At 39.1% G+C, this 23,689-nt stretch overlaps 1 protein-coding gene across 1 annotated transcript in view; it reads left to right on the top strand.

Moving 5' to 3' along the window:
- Nucleotides 1–23,689, top strand: part of LOC105427815 (uncharacterized) — a 306,009-nt gene that overhangs the window by 6,546 nt on the left and 275,774 nt on the right. The window contains exon 2 of the mRNA XM_011639750.2: nucleotides 13,077–13,620. Coding sequence (XP_011638052.1) covers nucleotides 13,528–13,620 — 93 coding nt within the window. The 5' untranslated portion in view covers nucleotides 13,077–13,527. The remainder of the gene's footprint in view (nucleotides 1–13,076; nucleotides 13,621–23,689) is intronic.

The following is a 23,689-nucleotide window of genomic DNA, read 5'->3' as shown; positions in this document are numbered from 1 at the left end:
AGAAGCGCTTAAACGGCCTCCGCGTCCGTATCGGCTTCATCTACCTGATGGCGCGTAGCATAATTATGTCGACGCGCCGCGCGGCTCGTATCTCGGCCGGCGGCCACGTCGACGACGCCTAGACCCTGATCCCTGATCCCGTCCTCGAGATGGGATTTCTCGATGTACACGTTACGATATCTTCCACCGCGTTCTCGGTGTTTGTGTGTCGAACATAATTTAGCTACTGATGCAAGAAATCATATTAATCCGTTGGTGGCCGTGTCAGAATTCGGCATAGCAATCAAGCGCATCAAGTGTTGACAAAATCTCGTTTAGTATCCTACACGTCAATTTAGTAAATCGCACGTTCAGCATTGTTTTTATTTGACCTTACGATTTCTTTAATCTGATCATTTCTTCTGTCGTCAAAAGGACACTGTCACCAATGAAAATGCAACGATGAAGTATCGTATATAAGAAACAAGTCTACGTGTCAGAAATAATTAGGACTAATTGGGATGAAGTAACGAGGTCATGTCGAGGACGTAATGGAATGATATGTCTCGCGTAAAAAAGAAAAAAAACGCATACCTTTCATTCGAGCGATTTCGCGAGAGACTCGCGAACGAAAGAGAACTCGCGCGCGGGTTTGCGATGAGAGGTTGACATAATGAGATTGTACCTTGAATTACGAGAATGCTGAACGTTATGGGCGGTAATTACTCGCCCCGATATGGATTGAACGTTCCAGATATATATATCTAATGTTGGTTTACATTACCGTACTTTCACTCGGTTAATTGTTGATATCTAATTTAGTCCTTGCATAGAGCGTATCGCATAGAGCATCGTGATACGTTTATGTAAGCTAGTGGCGTATGCGTGTGTGGCTCACGCGTGCGTATGCGTGCCGTATACACGCATATCCGAACCGAGAGGCCAGTCGACGATTCCGAGATGAGCCACGAGCTCACAGTTGGATAACCACCAACAACAGTCATAATGTTAATTACACTTGTTTCAGTCATCCGCAGAAAAATTCATTGCGTCAAAGCTTTATTCTGCGTTTCTTAAGAAGCTCTCTCTCTCTCTCTCTCTCTCTCTCTCTCTCTCTCGCACCATTCTTCGCGAAAGACACGCGTGTATGCGTGCATGGTCATTTTCATGATCATTTTAATGGCGCATAAAAATTTATGTGCCTATTAAACCACAGTTCGCCCTCATCGCTAAATTATGTTGCAAGTATGCTTTAGGGCTGCTTAAAATTGCATATGTCAAACATTGTACATGTAACAATAGCTAAAACAGGATCGCCGGATAATTGTAATGATGGGCTGCATAATAATCGCATTCTTTTGTCATCAATGAATAACGATCCCCGAATTTTGCAAATAATTTCTAAATTCCGTGCCATCTCTTTTTGAATTTTGTAAAAATATTTGCATTATATGCGAATGTTTAATTAGTCATCATAATTTATTTTTTTTCGCGAGAAACATTTGGCTAAATTTCATTGGTATATTATTATTATTTGATATATATATTATTTGATATGTGCACACATATACTTTTCGTCTTTGTCTTATGTATGATGTCTATCATTGTGACGTTCGTAAAGAAGTTTCAGTATCACGAAAGATAGTAACTATTTACATTCGCTCTAAACTCAAATCGCGTGCAGCAAAGGGTCGCAAGAGAAATTAGACTAAGGCCGTAAATTGTTTATCATCCGCTGACGAGGGACCTTTTTTCATCGTTCTCGCGTCCCTTTGCTTTTCGCGTTCGCCGGCTGAACTTTTCAGTAAAGCCGCGCGAGAGAAAGAGAGTAATTTTATGTAACCCTTTGAGCGCGGGTTTCTCCTACCGGAACTTTTTTTTTTACCCATCGACGAAACGTATTAGGGCGTTAAATCGGCCGTAATGGCCTGGCAACAGTTCTCATTCCCCGTTCGCTTCGAGAATAAGTAATTTCGCACCGAGTGCGACATAACCGCGTCTTTAATTGACTCCGATTAATTGGCTTTGATCTCAGTCGGCGCAAGCGTTTGAGCGCACGAGTTTAAGACGTCGCGCCTTGATGTCGAGAAAATGACGGGCGCGACGATGAGACGCCGATAAAAGGCGATAAATTATCGACGTCGCGCCGCGGAAAAACGCGATTCGCTGAGAACCGCTGTCGACGATATAGCGCGATATAAGCACGGATCACAGGCGACAAGCGCTCATTAGCATACAATGCGGGCTAATAGGATCGCACGGTGACGGCTACCGTTCAATATCATGTCCCCGTGTCGTCCCGTGTCGTCCCAGTCGCCCTCCAAGTGGCAGGCCTACGGGTACATCTGTGTTAAAAATTGTATTCCCTTTCTTTCGATATTAGCTCCGCGTTCGTCTAATGACAGTGCATTTCTTCCAACATATAAGTGATACACATTCGATCCTTATTACAACCTTAGATACACATTCGATCCTTATTACAACCTCTATTTGCTCCGTTATACCTTAATAATGTAAAAAAAAAAAAAAAGTAAATTTATTAAACGTGATTTATTAATGTGAAATCAATATGTTATTGTCGGACTAAAAATAAATGTCACCGTGGTATTATAGAGAGATTTCAGAAAGTAACATTGAATTTTTTTATTAATTTACTTTGCATATACAATTCACCGATGAATATAAAGCCGTTTGGAAGGTCGAATTTCATTAAACGTTTTATTTATATATATTTATTAACATATATAATCAAGGACAAATTAGTCATATTTCAAATATAAGACATTTTTTTTAGATTAATCGCATTATTTCTATGTAAATATTTTATAAGCAATTAATTTACCGTAATTTATTTTTGTTCTGGAGAATAATCCGTCAAAAATTTTAATGATGCGCTTACTTAATACAAGATATATAATTCACTTTTAACACGTACAAGTATTTTATTATATTAAAAGAATGAGAAGGCATCAGCTCGCAATATTTTAAGATCAAAACAAGCAAGCTATATATCCTTTTGTAAATGCTACGACAATGCTGGGATTAAGACATTTCTCTTATTTGCGAATAATATCGCGATAAAGATTGCGCATACACGTTTGCAAAGACCCTCACTGCTACTTGCGTCCGTAAAAACGAGACAAAGGACGATGACATTCGTGAAAAAAAAAAAATGTCGCCACCAGTCGCTATAAGTCCCGATGATTAATTTCAAATTGACTAATAAGACGTATCAAGACGGTTTCCGCCGGCCGTTATCGTCGCGCGCGTTCTTTTGTCCCCGCGCTTTTTTCCTTTCCGAGTCGGACTTTCCGCGCGCTCGCTTACGCCGGATCCTTTGTCAACGCGATTTTTCAACCAGCGATTTATATCGTTCGCCGCGATACAATAGGTTGTATGCGTTTAACTGTGCGTTGGTGCGTACAGCTCATCGCGAATTGCATCTGCCCTTCTACGTAACTGGCTCGCTGCCGTAGCCGCCACCGTCGCCGCCATCGCCGTCGTCGTTGTCGTTGTCATCCGTCATCACCGTGATGTACATATCGCGTCCCTACCTAGTCGAAGGGGATAAAAACCGACATGAACCTCTCTCCGGCGGCGGGCATTGTATATCGCCCGCTATTTACACGTCATCTCGTAATAGCTCCGACTACGTCTCTCATTATCGTACTGGTGCAACGAGTGCGTGCGAATGTTAGTTTTAGTACGGGCAGTAAAAGACGCGAGATCTCTCTCCGCGCGTTGTTGTGTTACATGCTACATTGTATATGTGTGTGTGTACGTTACGATTGCCGTTCTCTGGCTCTCTCGCGGCGGGCAACACCATGGCACCGGTTACACCGTCGCTCTTTTCATTATCGTCTCTCTCTCTCTCTCTCTCTCTCTCTCTCTCTCTCGCCGAGCTTTCGAACGAGAGGATTAGACGGCGCGATAAGCCAGCGCGCGGGGCGAACGGTAGCGTATCCAAGAGCGCGGGAATGATCGCCGTAATACACTACCGTCTATTTCCTGAATATGGGCAAATTAATCCTCGAATGTACACACCTTTCTTGCTTATTGCATACACATGTTCGATATGACTTGACTTTCGACTCTGATGAAATAAGAATAGAAAGAGAGAAGTAGAAAAAGGAATGTCAATTTTTTTTCTTCTATTATGAAAATAATAACATATGATGATAATATGCGAAATAGTGATGTGTGTGTGTGTGTATATATATATAACAAGAGTTCGTGAACATTTGAAAAATTAAAATTTTTTCCATATCACATTTTATCTGTATTCTTGATCTTGACTCGTCGTATTTCGAATTTTTGAAAGGAGTGTAAAATAATGCAAAGAATCAGTAGTGTATTTTTTATTAACGTTTGATTAAATAATCTAACATCTCCATTTTTTTCTCGATGTGTTATATTTCCGAACTTATACAGAACGATTTAATAGACGATATGTAGCAATAGGTATATGTTCATCGTCTGTGACGTCTAGTAATATTATGGAAACATATTCGTATATCTTGTTATTATTCTGTTCTTAAATAAGGATCCTGAGATTGTCTTCTGAAATTGCGTTGTCGATCTTAAACGAGTCCGTAAAGCATGTAATGTATATTTTGCCGTCTATAATCATAACAACGGTACTTGGATGGAAAACATTAAATTTTCACAAACGAGTTAGGAACGGTAAAATCGTTATAGAGATGTTGTCCTTCGCTAGGTTTAGAGATTATTCAGATTGAGAAATCGTCATGTGTATAGAATATCATTAGATAGTTTACGCAGATAGTCGCACGTTTACTTTTATAGTTCGTATATATGAAAGGTGTTTCAGATTCTTAAGGACGTGACTGCAGCAAGAGTTACGGCATTAAAGAAGAAACTACAGATTTTCTAAAAGTTGTCCTGAAACTAATTTGATTCTACGCAAAATGATGACTTTGCGGATGTTCTGAGATATCTATAAGAATATACAACTATAAAATACGTATGTGAAGTTGGCGCGACGTTTTATTAATTTTTAGAAAACAATGGTAGTTCCGGTAGCGCTTTCATAATTTTGCAATTCCTGATAAACATTAAACAAAATTTCGCATTTTTAACCAAACACCAAAACACAAATAAAAACATGTACAATATGTTAATCACGTTCTAGCATGGCACATTTTCCTCCCATATAAAGTACAAGAGGCAGTCGAATATAATATTGCCTCAAAAATTCCATCTTTAAATAATTTTCCTGATTATTTATCACACGGAATAGATCCTCAATTTTTTTAAATTCTAATGTTTTCTTGTAAGAAAAATCTTCGTGCAATGTTTCTCAATTCTCAACGAACAATTTTTCTTACGAGACTAAGTAAAGAAAGAAAAACGAGTACTTTTAGGAAGAATTAATTGCTACAAACGCCGCGGGCGTAATAGTGGACTTTTGCGTAATGACGTGCCGTTTGATTTAACAGATTTCTGTTGATTATCGAAAGCGGTGTTTCGCCATGTGTCGATCGATAAGAGCTCGATTTACGAGGTGTGTAGTCTCGTTATCCCGCGTTCCATTATCTAAGCGCGCGCGCAAGGGTGTCGATGTACAATTTTATAAGCTCTACGAGGACCCCGGATCGGGAGTTGCCGATGGAATTCGTCTAGTCCGAGCTAGCCCATAGATCCTGTGCGACGCAGTAAAAACGTCAATGGCTAGGCGATAAAATTAAACGAACACTCGCTGGCGTTTGCTGCCAGCGGCCGCAGTGGCAGCAGGTAGCAGTCGATGATCGAAAACCCGATAAAAACGTTATAGATGTTGCGTCTGTCGCAGTCGCGTGAACCATCTGCCGTCGTAATAAGCGATGCTGTTTGCCACAAAAACTGCTGGATTAAATCTAATGAGACGTTTCTTCATATACTTAACAGAAGACTGTCAGGTATTTTTTTTTTTTGTTTTTTTTTCATAAGAAGCCAAGAAGGTTTCTTTCAACTAATCGTCGATTCATTCAATAAAGATTTTAGCCTTGATTTTGCCTTGACGAAGACTCTACCTAGAAAAAGATTTTCCGAGATCGAAATAGTATTTTATTTGTCAATTAGCTGAATTGTAAGCAGATGTGTCGCTTGATTCTGCCAATAGTGTTTCACGGACTCTGAATTCAAATTCCAATACACATAATAAATATAAAATGTATTGCAACTTTAATTTGTTTGCCTATCGAAAAGTTATGGTTGTATGTAAAGATAGCTTTCTATTTGCGGGGGGGGGGGGGGTATAGAATTATTCCAATTTTTTCCGGCTAGAATTAGAGTAACGTGATGTACGCTATATATATAACGTAATATAGGCCTATTTTTTTTTTTTTTTTTATTTGATCGCGGTCTGAAACTATCGCGTTGCTAGATAAGTACAAACACGTAGGGTACGCAAGGCGTACGCGGCACGCGAGAGCAATGCGCGTTCGCGATCGCATTCGCGGACGTTTTCTCAGCGCCGAGCGCACCGACGTGTCGCAATCCGGGACCTAAATCGGCTCGTTAATTTTCATTCTTTCACGTGGGACGATAAAATCTGATATCGCGGAGTCCAGGTATGAGGTAGCCGTACGCACCCGTCGCGGTCTACATTAACGCAATCTAAAACGCGAGTTTCTTCTGTGTAACCAACGATGTGCATATATGCGCGTGCGGTCCGGTGTAATACCGCGCTTGCATCGGTACGTGTCGTTATGTGACACGCATTTTAAAGATTGTACACGACGAAACCATCGCTCGCGTACATATGTCGCGTGATCTCGAGAAATACTTCCCGATAACGCTTCCCAACAACGGGAATTCTTCTGGTTGGACAACCATTACTTCCTCGCGGTTTTGAACAATTTCCTTTTTTTTTTTTTTGTTTTCGATATTTACAGTTTTTTTATGACACAGCGATGCGTTGCCACTACACTAGATAATGCGATATCATTCAAAATTTAATTTCAAATCGTATTTTTCATAATATTGATTATTATTTTATCATAAGACAAACAAGATTTAGAACGCGAGCGAGGAGATGGCAACATCATTGCAATAGTTTGATCGTTTATATAAACGCCATAAATGCATGTCGACATATGCATATACGCCCGCGTTCGTCCGTATGCACGGACACAGTTCGCTTTCGAAATAAATCGATAAGATCTTGGCCGGACGAGTTTCAAATTAATGTCAATGCCTATCGCGAGAAGGAGGACTTTATTAATACTTAGACATTAGAGTAATGTTTGTCCTCGTTATCACAGTTTTGCATATAGCCAGAATTTCACAATTTATGTAATAATCTGAGAGACAGACCTCTTGTCTCCGCTAATTTTTTTCTATTATTGCGGCACTGCCTAATGATTATATCTCTTGGAATAAAATATAAGTCACCTTTGTATGCATGTTGATTAATGTCGATGCATGGGATATTACTGCGACGGATTCCATACTATAGATTATTTTAAATATAAAAATTGAACAAAATAATAAAATAAATTTGATTATTTGATCTATTGGAAAAAGAATAATCTTGATATTTATTTCGGGGGGAAAATAATTGGCTTTATCAAAAATTAGGCAAGATTATGCTAATTGCCAAAATAATTGGCAATTGCGATCGGTTCCGTCGCTTTCTAGACGCTATGATGAGATGAAAGTAGGGTTAGTTTATAGAGGATGATTAGATTAATTAATCGAGACGGGGTCTGATAGGTTAGCGAGATAGCTGGCGGTTTTGCAATCATTGGTAAGGTTAATTGCAAAAAGCCGCGGTATGCGCTAATGGTATTTGCGGTGTTGATGGATCCATCGTCACGAACCGAAGAAACTAATGGCGCCATCGCGGATCGGAGATCGATCAATCGGATTAGAGGATCGGCGGACGAAATGAGCGATCGGACTTACTCTGCGGAGAAATGAACGTCGAAGAAAAAGCGGCAGTGATCGATGGTACAATGAACTCGCAAAGCTCTTACCTTCTCGAGCTTCATTATTCACTCGACTCTCCGAGTTTCGCTTCTAATTTTAAGTGACTTTGATTTAGCAATCGTGGACTTTGTAATTCCGACGTTCCGCCAATCTTATCTTCGTTGAAGAGATTAAGAATTCCTAGCGAATTACGATCTCGCGTTTGTCCATAGTTTGACTGTGGTAATTGATGCAAGATTTATATATGCTTTTGAGACGACGTAATTAAATATCATTAATCGCCGTGAAAGAATAAAATATATTGTCATCTTCACTCTTTGAATGCATTACCTATTTTCGTGTAGCGTATGGCAGAAAAAGAAAAAAACACTTTGAAGAAATCACATTATCCTAAGAAAATGAAGAGACTAAGTGAAATCATGGAAATCGAACATCTTCCAATCTTTGTGCTTCTTCTATTAGCTTAATCAATGTCCGTTCGGACAAGAATAGAGATCCGGGGGATTCCAGGAGTGCGCTTGCGAATTAATGAGATAATCGGCGATATTTCGCAAGACGCATTATCGCGGCGTGCAACACGCGCGAGTATGCGCGAGTCTATGCTTGGCATTTGGTGCAGCTATCTGTGCTACCAACTGCGGCGGTTTTCAAGGCGACCGGCCAGAAGGCCAGATAAGGTAATGCCCCGGCAATGGTAAACCCGTCCGAGTTCACACGCGGGATCCGACCCGATACGCGTCGATCATTATCTAACACGCCACTGTATAATGCAATTATTTGCGCCGGTCGTATAACCGGTCTCCGGTCCGCATGCAGATAACTTGGGCGACGTGACAGCGATGCATCGAGACGCACAATGAAATTCACATCTTCTATGCCTCTCGCTCTCTCTACCTTTAGGATAATGTAACGCGTAACGAAACTTTCTTTTGCCGGAATAATCGTATGGCGCGAGAGAATTGAACGACACATATTGCATATACTATAACGGAATATAATCGTAGTCGTTGGGTAAGAAGAAATGTTCCAGAAATTTTTGTTTCTAGATATATATATATATATATATATATATATATATATATATATATATATATATATATACACACATCTTATGAGACTCTTCATCTCGATAACTTTTTTTGCGGTAATAAACTTCAATTCTTCGTTCGAAGAACTATTCATCTACAGTATCGTATCAGAGAGATGAACGACGATCGAGAAACTTGATACTTTCACACTTTACTCCAGATTAAAGCTGTTATATTATCTGTTACTTCGTGAGAACGGTTATTATCGTGGATTTACATGAAAGTTACAAGTTCAACTTGATTGCCGTTGCACCTTGGCATACGCGGCCATCTCATTTAACTCAAATGGGATCATCCAGTTATTAGTTTAATATCGCAATCGCGCGGGAAAGCTGCTTATAAAATCCTCGTGTGTGCTGGATATACTGGTGTCAGGTTATTTCTACACTTTCTACCGATTGTGACAAATGTTGATAATAAAGTACGATGTCCGACAATGATAATTAATAATTCTGATATGATTTTAATGAACACTATATTAAGCTAAATTTTCATTATTGCACTATTAGGCACTCATGTGTGATGTATAATAAAATTAAATGAATACTTTTCTCTTCGGTATTATTTAAATTATTTAATATTTAACTAATATCCCCTAATAATTATTTAGCTAACTTCCACTTAACTATATGGAAATTGTTTATTTTCCGAGAAAGCAAATTAATTCTGTTACATTAAACTAAATTGATAATAAAATCTACTATATATTTATATTATTTTGCTTTTTTATATTATTTTGCACATTACGTAAAAAAATTTCAAAGAACTTAACTATTTCTATCGTTTCCATTGCATTAATTCTATTTCTCGGAAAACGCTTTGCTCGAATGTTCTTGCTCTTAAGTACGTTTTCTCTTGCCTCGATCTTTTGCATTTTATTTCCATCGTATACAACAGGGGAGGCTCCCTTCCCGCTGTACAATAAACGTTTCTCCCTTTCAAATTCTCGTCTCAATGTCGCCGGAGAAAATGTCGAAGCCGCCCTTCGTGGCGCCCAGCGGCGCCCAGCGGCGCCCAGCGGCGCCCAGCGGTGTCGGCGCCGCTATTTCGCGCCCGCAGCAACACGCGTTCGTCCGCAACGCGCGGTTCGCCACTCGGTGCAATTATCCAGGGCGGTTCTTTACCTACCTGCCTGACTGCCTGCCTACGTACGCGCGTACGTGTGCGTGCGTGTGCATGCACGTGCGTGCACGTGCGCGCATACGCGCCGTGGTATGCCTCCGAGCAGGTACAAGCTAGAGCAGGTCACTTTCGCCGCTGCCGCCTCTTACACACAGTGTGTTCCAGTCGTCGCGTACGCGTGCTGCTCCATTCATAAACTTATAGAAGCGGCGGCACCGCCGTGATCCTCTACACGTAGGTGTGGAGGATCGCCGGCGAGCGGTAAACGCGAGCTTGCAAAACGTGTATATAAACGCTATCTCCGCCGCAACGTCCGGCGGTCTTCCACATTGGATCTTTGCGCGTGGAGCCAATCGGAAGGGGCTTTATTTTGAACGTCGGAACGTCGATATTCTTAGTATATAATAACTAATAACCTATATCTCACGTGTTATATTTATTTTTGTCTATCGACGTGTTATATTTGTTTTTAGTATACATATATTCTTCGTGCTTCTCTGTAGTGCCACGATCGCATTGTGAGAAGAATCGCATACTAAAATCGCGACTACAAGATCGTGAAACTTGCGACTACATAAAAGATTATTTCATGAGATTTCTAGGTTTATGTAATATAATTACATTTAATAGCAATATACGAAAAATATTTTAGTTTGTATATCAAGTTTCTAATAATTTGAATTTTCATATACTCGATAAGGATCGTTTATTCGAGCATGAATCAGGCAGCATAAAGGGACGGCGGACAGGTTCATGACGATCTCTAAACGATCGCCGATCGGATCGCCGATGATTTAGGATCACGATCGATAAGGCGATCGCCGTAGACGCCTCTGGCCGAGTTTTATTGGTACGTCGTCGTCGTCGTCGTCGTCGTCGTCGTCGTCGTCGTCGTCGTCGAGGAGTCCGATCCGCGATGAAACGGGCTGACAGCGATAGATCGATCGATCCGTAGATCAATAGCCGCGTTGCTCCGAACCCGACGCATCGTCCATCGGCTGTGTTACGTGCAAACGCGCGGTGGCCAATAAGATGAAAAACCGTAAATACACTGACCATTTTGCGCGTGCTGTATCCTATTAATGTCGATCATGTGATCGAGAATATGAGGAAGAATTATCCTCCCGCAATTCGATTCGTAGTTCGATATAATTTTTTATTAGCTGTTCTATAAAATGATGATTTTCATTTTACATATTTTAACATTTATGTGTGATATATTTTTGTATATAATCACATCTTATTAAATTTATAATAAGCGAAAAATGCTGTGCCTATTTCAAAAATTCTTATTATGATCGAAGTTATTTTATATTTTTAATTTTGTATTATCTATTTTAACGTAGAGGTACTTTTAAAAAAGTTTATTTCTCACATAGTTCATTGTACCGATGTATAGTTTCAGGTTGTAGTAGTATGTTCATAGAACTGCTTCGTTCAATAATTATGTTAAAAGTTTAACTATTCTTGAGACCATATGTACTATGAAGTTTTTGAAAACTTTGCCTCAATTTGTCACAGTACGAAGTATGTTTATTGATCGCGATATGCTTTATTAATGTGATAAATTTGCTGTGAAAGCATGCTAACAAAGATAGCAACGTGTTCTTTATTTGTGTCGTTTATAACACGTTTGCATTTTATTATTTGATCTGTAATCAATTATTTTTTTACCTTCGGATAAACATTTGGTAAACACAATAGTAATCATTTCCTGTTTGCCATTGAAGGTTTCAAGTTTCGATATACAGCGAAATAATATGTTGAAAAGAGAAACATGTATTTTATATAAAATTACATAATACGTTATATCAGATTTTAAATATCAATAACTGATTGGATTATTAAGTAACAGATATTTGTGTATAAAAATAATCATATGTTAATAAATCAAGTTTTAATATTACAACAGGTTTTATTTTTAAATTAAATTAAAAATAATTATGTCGATAAAAAATTAATGTAATATTCTTATAAATTTTCCTTTAAAATTAGAAAAGAAAGAATGTAACATTTCTTAGAATTATTTCATCAAGTTTTTGTTCTTGTTTTGAGACGAGATCTAGACGATCTTATAATCATTTATCGATTGATCGATGTTCGAAAGATGATCGTGAGGAGCATGGAAATGGTGCGAGTACTTTTGAACTACGGTGTACTCTATTTCCTCGGGTATTAGCGCTAATCGATTATACCGTGACCGATCGAATGATTTAAATAAAGACCGGGTGCGTCACGGGCCCGGCCTGGTACATTCGACCGCGCCTCGCAAAATGATGCCGTTGCATTTGCTCATTCTATTATCTGATCCGCTACGTTTTTCCTGGTGACACGATGGCTCATGCTAGATCATCGAAACAGAATAACAGAGATCAACACTTCCGCCTTACTAAAGCACCGTGCCAATTTGAACGTCTTTTCTTTGTACAGTTCCTTACCTTCAATTTGCGTAAGGCACATCTTGCGAATTCTGAAAATATTTGCATTATTATTTTTCAACTTATAATTCATACAGATTACGTATGACGTAATAATAATGGCTCAGATATATTCTGTAATTCTCAGATCTATGTTCTGTAATTTTAATAACACAGTCTTCAGTAACGATATTGTCAAATATTATATTTTTTTAATTTTTAAATGTGAATGTTGATTGCTCTTTTAACTGTTGGAAAAAATTAATATAAATAAATTAGAAGTCGTTGAGTTTATTCTTATAAAATATACTTTCCTTACTCCTGGAGATATGTAATTGAGAATGATAACGTTTGCGAAATTCAATACTAATTTGAAACGAGTAACCTCTATTTCGGTCTGCTGCGGCTCTCGTCCTAAATTTGTACCGTTCCGCCACAAAGACGACCGGAATTATGATTTCCGCGACGCTAGTTACGTTCCCCAATTTCATCAGGCGGCAATTTCTAATGCGAACGACGACGCATTTGTATGTTGCAGGTGACACGGGAGCCGAACGGGCCAGTATTCATGCCAGTATGCCAATCGAATGCCGGTAGACGACCGATATAACCGCCGTCATACCGATAGCCAATTAATAAGTTACTTAGATAGATCAATTAGTAGTTCATAGTAAGCTCGGCCAACGGAGATACGCCGATTAATCGTGATCATATAGCGATTATAGGAAACGCGAATGTGTTAAACCCGCGTTATTTTTCCGTACGCCCGTGTAAGCAATAAGGATCGTGTTTCGCAGATAAACACGCTTATCGTACTTCTATCAACGACAATAATTTCTAACGGTGTTCTTCCGCCCGCGTCATCGAATTCGAGCGGGCGGGTAAAAGGGAGAAAAGGGAGAAAATCCGGTGTAATCGCGGTGAAGTGATCGACTGTTTTTCGTGCGGCTGTGGAGTACTACGAGGGACAGTCTGCGACGCAGAAGTGGATGCGGACACCACCCCGGCGATCATCACGGTGGCTGGAAACGCTGACTTACATCGGGAGCGCCAACGTGCAATCAAGGTTCATGGTTTTCATGGTGAGTCACGACAGTCTATTTCTATCTTTTCCCTTAACGTTCTTTTTTTCGTCGAGGTCTTCTTTCCCGCTCGCGTCCCGCGCGCGCGGTCCTCTTTCCGCCCGGGCTTCTTTCATTCCGAATACTGAATCGGTCTAGTCGCGTCTGTCCTCCGGTCAATGCCACGTGGAATCAATTGACCACGGCCGCATCTCTCCCCTCGCAATTAAGCGCCCATGTTGAAGGGACAACTCCATAAACGAGCCTATCGTGCTTTCTATGGCTGCCTAACCAAGCTGTCAGGTTCTTCGAACTTCTTTATCTCTCTCTTATGAGTTATCTCGATATTCATAATATTGAATTTTTGTCAATATGACATTAATTTAGAATATATTAAATATTTATAAAATATGTACTTTTTTAATAACATTTAATTAACTTTTTAATAAAATTTTATTAACTATTTTTTATTATACAGTATTAGACACTATTGAAATTTTTACTTAAAAAAAAATTGGTATCAAATTTTGGAAAAATTGCGATGACGAAATTGTAATTAATAAATTTAGTTACCTCTTTTTGATGAATCCTTCGCGCGGTAGCACGGCCGATCGTTGTTTGACATTCACATACGGAGCGGAGTTGCGATCAAGCGGAACGAATGCGAGCCCATGAGACTACCGTGAATTCGTGTGTGTGTGTATCTCGGGCCATCAGTTTACTCCTGGCCCCATTGAATACCTTCTTTACGCATTCGAAACGTTCCATTTTATACGGGCGCCACCCAGAATCGATCGCGCGGTTTCACGAGGTCGCGACAAATGAGCGCGTATACTCGCGCGCATTTTAAATCCCGCCTTTATCGAGTATCGACGTCGCGCTGCAAATGCTGCGCCGAGCGATTTGCATAATTCTCGCGCCGGCCCGCCTCCGCGTCGTCTCGTTATCTTTACGCGCGCATCGTATCGTGTCGCATCTCGGCGACGCGACGAGAAACGTTGGATATTAAAATTACGCACACCGCGGGGATATCGGTGAGCGGTGAGATCGGACCGTAAATACGCGTGTAACAGGACTACCGACTGTATCCTTTGCGTTGCCCCCTCCCCCCGCCTCTCTCTCTCTCTCTCTCTCTCTCTCTCTCTCTCTCTCTCGTCCCGTTGTCTCTTCGATTTTATTTCCCCGACTCGCCCCGGGGCCCCTCTATTTTAAGCATCGCGCGACACTCGTTGGGTCAGTGCCTCCACCGTCCGATTCCGTACGTTTCTTCCCGCGCTGTATTTCACCGTAAGGCCATTCGGTAATGAGCACCGCCGTCGTCGGATGTAGCACGTGTCACGCGCGATTTGCATAATTGCGTCGTCGACTTCTCTAAGTGCCGTGCGCGCCGCCTCATTATCTTTATGCTCGTCATATTGCGCCCGAACGCGCGGCGACTTCGTCGAGACATCGAACTTACTACACTTCGAGCGTTTCGAAACGACGACGGCTCGGAAGGCGGAGATCGCGTCGACACGCAAAAACATCCTCGCGCGGGAAGGACGTCGATGTCGTCACTCGCCACCGGCTGCTTCCCTCGATTCATTTATATTTGTCTCATTATTAATTATCTTTTAGCGCTTGCGTTTCCCTCGAGCCGCGCGAACAGCTCTTCTAACGAACGGATTCGATGTGAACTCGTCTCGATTTTTATTGGCCCACGCGCGCAAAGGTTTTGCAGAATATAACTCACGTCGTACGCGACATCGCGTTATCTTTATGTTGGCGACATCGCGTTATCTTTATCGTGTTTACATCGAGTTGGCGCGAATGCACATCGCATTTCCGCATTCGTCCCGAAGCTTTCGGAAGATTCTGCTTCGAGAAATGACGCGATTCGCATCTGAGAACTCTAATTAGGAATCTTTTCCTGCAAGTTATTTCGGTAAAATAATTCTGGATAAATACTTTGTAATTGTGAGACATAAACGTGTAACGAAACATTTTTTTTTTTTGAAAGTGGCAATACGCCATAAATGCCGAAAATATTTTTAATTCCGAATTTAAATTGACGCTCGCTATTCTCTGTATCAAAATTGCCCGTTTATTTCTTGCTGCTTACACTTCGCATCTTATATTTCACTGCGTTTCTCGCCTCCATTCTCCGTCCAGATAATTCATCTCGCTCACAACCGCCGGATGATTTGCTGGCGCGAAGATTTCGATGCGAGTCTGCGGCGTGTTACGCAAATTAGTTAACGTGACCGGACGTAACCCCGGTGTTATTTATCCCTCGCAAAGAGGTAGCCTGGTGGGCTAATTAAGAAAAAAAGCTGGATAAGGATCGATTCCGTCGAGAGGCGATCCGCGCGATCTTGCCTGGGTATTTCACTCGAGATTATTTCGAGGGAGAAAGAAGGAGGGGTTCGGGAAAGGGACAGGATTGGGGTGAGAGGAACGAGGCGAGACGTTGCGAGAAGACCCACCGCCGGGTTACGGGTCAGCCGCAGTGGAGCATTAATAATCGTTTACAATCTTTAAGGCAGGGTGTGGCGAGTGCGTTCACCCTCGTCTTCCTCTTCTTCCTCCTCCTCCTCTTCCGCCGTTCTTCTCTTCTTTCGCACTGTGCAGACGAAGTGGAAGAGAAAGAGCCGATCTGCCTTCATAAAACATTTACGTAAGAACACTGTATATACTAGAAAAAGTGTGACAATACACTTTTATTATTAGCAATATTTTGGACGAAAATGGAATATCGTGAATTTCTTTATTTCTTTATTTTTAAAAACCATATGTTTTTAAAAACTGAAATTGAAAAATGAGGAAATCTTTCTGTAAAGAAATAAAATAAAACAATTATAATTTTAAGATAGAGAGCAAAAATAAAAAACAAAATAAGTAAGAGAAAGATAAAAAAAAACAGAAATTCATGTTAAAATTGAAATGATTAGGATGCATTTAAATTTGTTCTCGCAAGTATATCTTAATGATACGAAGCAAAATTATGTAGCTTTTAATTGATAAGAATAAATAAGTTTATATTTCAATCGAAATAGTTATAAACTTTGCACTTGACAGGTTCTTCTGATTTAAGCACCTTAAATTGCGCAAAGTGATGATATTTACGGTTACTGAACTGCAATTTCGTGCCTTTTGCGTTTTACTTGCGTTTTCTCGTAGCAGTTTACGCCCGTAATTGCGAGGTGTGTCGATGCCTAGGAAACATTGTAACATTATCTGCAGCATTAGTATGTTGGTGAGTATCAATTTACAATCGGTTCGATTAGTTTAGTTTCAGGATTGCGAGGTATTGATTGGAAACGAGAAATTAACACCATCGTTGAAAAAACTCGATAAATCTATATATACGGATTTTACGAGTGGATTTGATCTTCGTCGAGTAAAAAAATATACATTTTTATTTACATTCTTAGGTTACGTCAGTTATAAAATTAAAATATATTTGAAAATGTACAAGATAATTAAGACAACATAAATTTATAAAGAGATAGTAAATGCGTTGGCTGTATTTTTTTATTGATTTCTTCTCCGCTTGACGATTTTTATTATCCAATAAATTTATATAAATTAATTGTTCCGAAACAAAGAGCTTTATCCTTTTTTGATGCCGACACTTCATAAAAGTATCTTTTTTAAAATATTGCACTCGATTCGGAGGCTTCGAAACACAGATCTTAAAGTGATTTTACTCGTGGCTGCTTTTATGTCCTGCGACAAAATTAATTCTCATCGAATCATCGGACGGGCAACCATCGAAAAATTCGCTGCGGTGTGCGATAAGGTTTTTTTTCGTGCGTTATTAACGACGGTGATAAATATGCGCGAATGGCAACCCCGTTCTTCTCAAGAGTGCGACGAATCGGCGATCGGGTTCTCGGCACGCCGGCACGAAAAAAGCGTCTCCGTGGAACCTGTTTTATTATCGGCCGCGCGAATCCACGTTATTTCGTGAAAATTGTTGGTTATCTCGCGAGAGAGAGAGTATAAAAGATATTGGTTTCGTATTCTTTCATAAAAAGCACCCTATAATTACAAATTATTTTATGAATATAACGTATATATTTTTACACTTAAATTACATCATCATGGTCATAACATAGTAAATAACTTTTTATTGTAAGCTCCATACAAATTTTATGCAATTATTCTTATGTATTGTTGTGTTTCAAAGAGAGAGAAATATCTTTTTATTACATTTTTAATTGTAATATTAATATTGAACGATATATTTTTTGACCTTTTTTTTTGTCAAATAATTAATTTTTTCTTATAATAAGATGTCTTAAAGAAAAAGAAAACATGAAAATTCGCAGACTTCCCATGAAATCATAATTTCCGAATATTCCGGACTATTATTAAATCGTAAGCGATAAATAAGTTTTGGTTCACGATGTGGATTTTTTTCGATTTTTTTTTCTTCCTTTTTGCAAGGCGATGAATCGACAAAAAGCAGCCCTCCCGGCAACTGTGTTTCTCCAACACGCGTACGATTCGGGTTGTCCCGGAATGAAAATCGGTCGTCGATCTCCCACTCCTCTGGATGATCTACCATGCAGTGGTCGCCATCGTCGCCACCTGCAGCGACGGATCAGCATATTTAGCATCCGGTCGAATTTAATAGACGCAGTGCATCGCGCGCCTGCATTCGCGAGACGCATTAATAACATCGCGATGCATAATACATATGCCACGGTGGCGTTTTCTGAAAATGCCGCTATTGAAATTCGATACGAGACACACACGCTGTTTACATATTAGTGACAGTTATCGAAACGTCCAGACTAGATAATGCTGTAACAATTTTATATATATATATATTACGATAGAGAGCGGAATTCAGTTACAGTTAATTTAGTCAATTCGGTTTCAAATATTAAAAAAGTTAATTATACATATAGGTTTACATATAGGTTTTTCTAATTTTCATTACTACTCCAGTTTAATTGCTGAAAAATGACGAGTCAATTTTATAAATTTTATTGGTCGAAAAGCTTTTTCTTTTCTGCCCGTTATTTACAATATATCGTGGTTTCTAGTCACGTATCCAAAAATATCTATCCGAATTACCTACGTGCACAATTACATGCACAAATTTTATTCAACCGATTGCGAGCGAGTGGATGGTATCAGCATCATAAATATCGAGATTATGCGACTGATTCTTAGCGTACTGCCATATTGCAAGATTGAATCTGATATGGATTGAATTTTGATATCAATTTTATTTTAGCACGTTCGCCCAGCTCCGCCGCGCAGTTTTGCGTGAGAATCTCTGATGGCTCGAAAAGAATCTTACCATATTAACGCGCGTTTCATTAATATACAGAAATATTTCATCGAGGCTACGCGGAGAATAAGAAAAATTGCGCGTTTATCGACTTGAATATATCGCCGCGCCTAGGTACACGGCGTGCCGTGAACGTATTTTTCACGTAAAGCGCATTAAAGGCAGCAATCGGGTATAAAGTTTCTTTATATAGGGAAGTGAAAAATGAAACGATTCCGTGGCACGATTCATCACTCGCGCCGGTTGCAGTCTTCGAGAAAGTGATGCATGTCTGTTGTCGGGGACGATATGCCGAATATCATTTATCCCGTAGCATGAATGCGCCCGCGATATATTCAAGCACCATGCACGCTTGACACGAAAGGATCGTGTCGATATAACTCGTATACCTTGCGAAGATTGTAGAAAGTAGAGAATAGGGAAATTTATATCGAGAAATCTGCGAATCTGCGACAAAGCGTTCGCCTCACGAAATCTAGATTGCTGTTTTATTTTACAAAAAAGCTCTAACGTTTTTGCAGAACGTTTTCATTTGGCGAAGCAACCGCTAAGTCATACGGAAAAACTTTTACAGAAGGGCAAAATTAATGATTAATGAAGAGCTAAATTAGTGATTAATTTGAACGTCATTTTTGTCTTTGCTTAAAGGATTCAAAAGTGAGAAAAGTGCGTTTTCTCTGAATGCACGTTCAGTCACGTGCGTACGTTTACCGAAAAAATATAGGATAATTTTTAACGATGCGTTGCCGGTTGGGAATAATCGTTTTCTTCGTCCGATAATGACCACTAAAATTGGGAAATCTACCTCGTTAAAAATTAATGTGGGCTTTTTGGGGTCCGGTTAATGTTACAACCCGGGATCGCAAAGTTCTCAGTGCAGGTGCCATTCCGATTTTAGCCGTGACGGGTCCGACATTATATGGAGATCCTTTATCATTCTTTTTATTGGCCACGTAATTCTGTAATGTACAATGTTTAGTACATGGCCGCGGGCGGATCAACGGGTTCCGCGCACTTTGTTCGACAAATTATTCTCGTTACGCTGGAAAACCGTCGGGAGCGAAGATGCCCGGTGAAAAATTTATCGTTGGTATAAAATATTAACGTTATCGTATATACTCAATTACGTAGTTCGCGTTTAGCTGGATGAAGATCAAGGAAGAAAATTATTAGTTATACTTTTGAGAAACATGTAAAGTTAATATATGTATAAATTACGTTTTTACGATTATGAGTGAAAAATATTTTGAATTTTACAATTCATCAGTAGCTAAATGTTTTAAATGTTTATATAATTTATTTTATTAGTTACATTTTATTACCGTTATATTCCGTTGAACGATAGGAACGATACAACTGCGTGATTGATGTTACTTAATTCCAGATAGCATTTGTCTCAGAAAGTTCACTTATATACTCTTATCGTATCTCGTAACATGGGAGGGAAAAGATGCGTGACATGTTAAAACTTTTTTCGTTGATTACGTCATTACATTGTAACATTCGAAATTCGCTACGCCCACGCGGCGTGCATATCGGTTAATTGTTGGAAACGGATTTAAAGACTGTGCCCGAAATAAATGAACACCGTTCGCGAAGGTGTGTCCAAATTGTATATGGGTGTTGTGGATTGTATTTTTCAATTTCGTTACGTATACGCCATTAAACGTAGAGAACATTTATTTTTGCGAGGTATACACAGGCATTTTCGAGTGGTGCGTGTGGGTTTTAATTACGAGTCCTTTTGTTTTGCACGCGGAATTTTATTTTTACATTCCGCAGGTATTAAATTTTATAAAGCATAAAAAAAGTATCGGAGCAATGTTGGAGTAGAGTTTGTTAGGCTGAAGCCTGTTATTAAGTTGTCGGAAAAATTCGGGATAAATTCGTGGTAAGCTGACTGCTTGTCTTCCGTGATCGTTTTATCATACGTTTTATCAAGTCGCTTCGTGCGCAAGGGCAATTGATAAAGATTAATCGGCGTAATTGGAGGAAAGTCACCGTTTCGTGTGTCGGAAAGAAAAAAAAAAATCGCAAAATCGTCAACGCATCGATAATCGCTCTCTCGCAAGTGACGTAATGAGATCTTATCACTGGATAATGTGTGGCCGGAGGGGCTGCTTTGCGGCATGCATGCTTATGCCAGTGAGACGTTAAAACGAGCTCAATTATGCAGGTAGTGTAACGCTCTTTTTCTTATCGATTGCTAATGATTATGTGTTATGATCATTAAACTAACGTCTCTCTTAATATACGAGCGCATCAGTTTGCCATGCAAAATATTTGTCACGCAGTCCTTTTGTCCCAATCTTCTTGGTAATAATAGCCAATAATTGAAATTAATCGATAAATATTATTAATTTATGTATATGAAAATATAAAATATTTATGCAATGAGTAGTTTTCATTTATATTATCTAATAATTTAAAATTATCTAATTTAAAATTATCTAATTTAAATCGATAGAAATTGTTTGAAAGTATCTTCTTAATAACTAGAATTTAGAAAAAAATGAAAGACTGTAGTTCAAATGCTTATTTGAAAATAGTCTTTTAGCAAATTACTATTATAACTCGAATAATAGAAAACTCGAATAGCTGGAATAAGAGGTAATGAAAAACTTATGAAAAACGGATCGGCGCCATGTATTTGAAGAGAACTACGAAGAGAAATATGTTCTAACGTTACTACATAACAATAACGATCGAAAACAGTTTCGCAACAACGACTTAGGCACTGGCGGTTTACATTTTCTATAGCCGAGCGGAAACAACTCCCTTTCCGCAAGTGTTATAAAACATTGATCACTGAGAAATATTCCATGTGCTGTGCAAGCAGAAAGACCACAGACTATTGTGTTAACCATAGCGGAACTTTGTGGAATATCATAACACATTTCCGCCGTTTTTGCGATCTCATAAAGGGAAACGCGAGAAACTAAACTTCCAAATTTTATTCTTCACGCGAGTTTCTCCGTTTTCACGTGCAAATTTCAAATTATTCGAAGATCGCTTTCGCTTTCGAACACTTTCGACGTTTGTTTCCTCTAGTTTATGTAATATTTTTTACATAAATTGTTTAATTCTTTTCTTTTCTTTAGAACAGAAATTTCTTTTTCTCCACACTTCTTCATGCATTATTCTCTAACAGACCAGATAAATCGGCATAATTCGCTCATACAATCTGGTTGTTTTGATCTAGAGAGCTTGCTGAGCAACTTATGTGATTTACAATACATTAATTTGCACATTGTTTGTTTGACATATTTGGTACATTTGATACGTCGATGGCGAGTTCGTGCGTGGATTCCAACTCTCTTCATATGGAAGACCCCTTTATTGGTAAGCACGATCGATTTTTCGACAGTCTCATTTAACGATCGTGAACACACGCGCTTTCTGATTTACGACTCTCTCTCTCTCTCTCAGATAATAAGCGACTGGAATCATCACTTCTCCCGATGGTGAAATCGCGCAAAAAAAGTCATTAATTTGTAAATTAATACAGTAAGCATGATTACAATTTATATACTGAAGAATCTTATTTTAGAGTTATGAGTATTAAAAGCGAAAACATGAAGGAATTCAATTCTCACGTAATATAGTGAAAATAATTAAGTCATAAATTAATAAAAAATTAATTATGTAATCGTGTACGTTATTACCCACTGAGCTTATAAATTAAAAATTTGGGTAAATTAAAAATTATGGTATTCCGAAAAAAAGTATGAAATATGACAATTTTGTGCGAAATAAATCTTTATTTTTTTTACAATGAATTATATCTGAGGAAATAACATTTATTACCATTCGTAATTCGTCGACGATTGGTTTAGCCGGTACCGAAAGTTCGAGTGGAAATAACTCGTGAGTAACTCAAGAATAACCTTTTGCACGTAAAACGCGTCGCATTCGCTAGCGAAGAATCGGGAGGGCGAAACGACAAAGAATTTGTCCGAATTTTATGGCGCGGGCCACAACCGCGCGAACAACTTCTTCTTCCCGTCTGCCCACGCTGCCGGAACAAAATGGTGTTCTTTTAATTTACGAATCGTTAACGTCATTTGGGTCAGCACTAAAGTCGACGAAAGGCCGCGACCGCGGCCGAGACGGAAGGTTTAAGGCTGGCGATAAATTTCGCCGATGTTAAAGAGGTGCCAAATTTTTTAAATCACCTGGTCGAGGGATCCGCTTTCACGATAATGCAAGGGTGTACCTGTGTATATTTTGGTAGTTTCGGCGCCGATTTGCATCATTGTACGGAATTCACGTGCAGTCGTGGGTTTTCGAAGATACGCTTTAGTGATCATTATTACAGCTCCTCGAGAGAACGGAGCACTTTTTAAAATTATTGCGCGATGCGGATGAGAAAATCGGGTGAATTATGCATCTGAGGGAATAGCTTCATTATGTAAAGTGTTCCGAATCTTGAGCACATTTTTTTCAGATTTTTTGATGAATACGAGATAGATTTTTCCTCAGCACAGATCTCATTAAATTTCTTTTTTTAATAATGTTAAGTTAATGTTTTATCGTAAACATATAACATCTCCATTTAATTTTAATTGTAATTAATTACAAATTGTAAATTATTGCAAATGGAATTGCAACATTTTCTAGTCGATGTTAATGCGATTTCGACATTTAACTTTTTTGCGCAAAGAATAGCGATAGCGGGGAATTTATTATCGTCGAGCATCTATGCCTTTGAATAGAAAACGAGAAATTATTGTACATTACGGATTATCGTGTTACGCGTTTCATTTTTCTGTGAAATGCAAGAGAGGAGATCTATTCGGCCAA

This window comes from Pogonomyrmex barbatus, unplaced genomic scaffold (genome assembly GCF_055798465.1).
Source record: "Pogonomyrmex barbatus isolate J1 unplaced genomic scaffold, ASM5579846v1 scaffold17, whole genome shotgun sequence".
Classification (NCBI taxonomy): Eukaryota; Metazoa; Arthropoda; class Insecta; order Hymenoptera; family Formicidae; genus Pogonomyrmex; species Pogonomyrmex barbatus.
The sequence above is the reverse complement of the archived record's forward strand: the minus strand, read 5'-3'. Positions and strand labels throughout refer to the sequence as shown.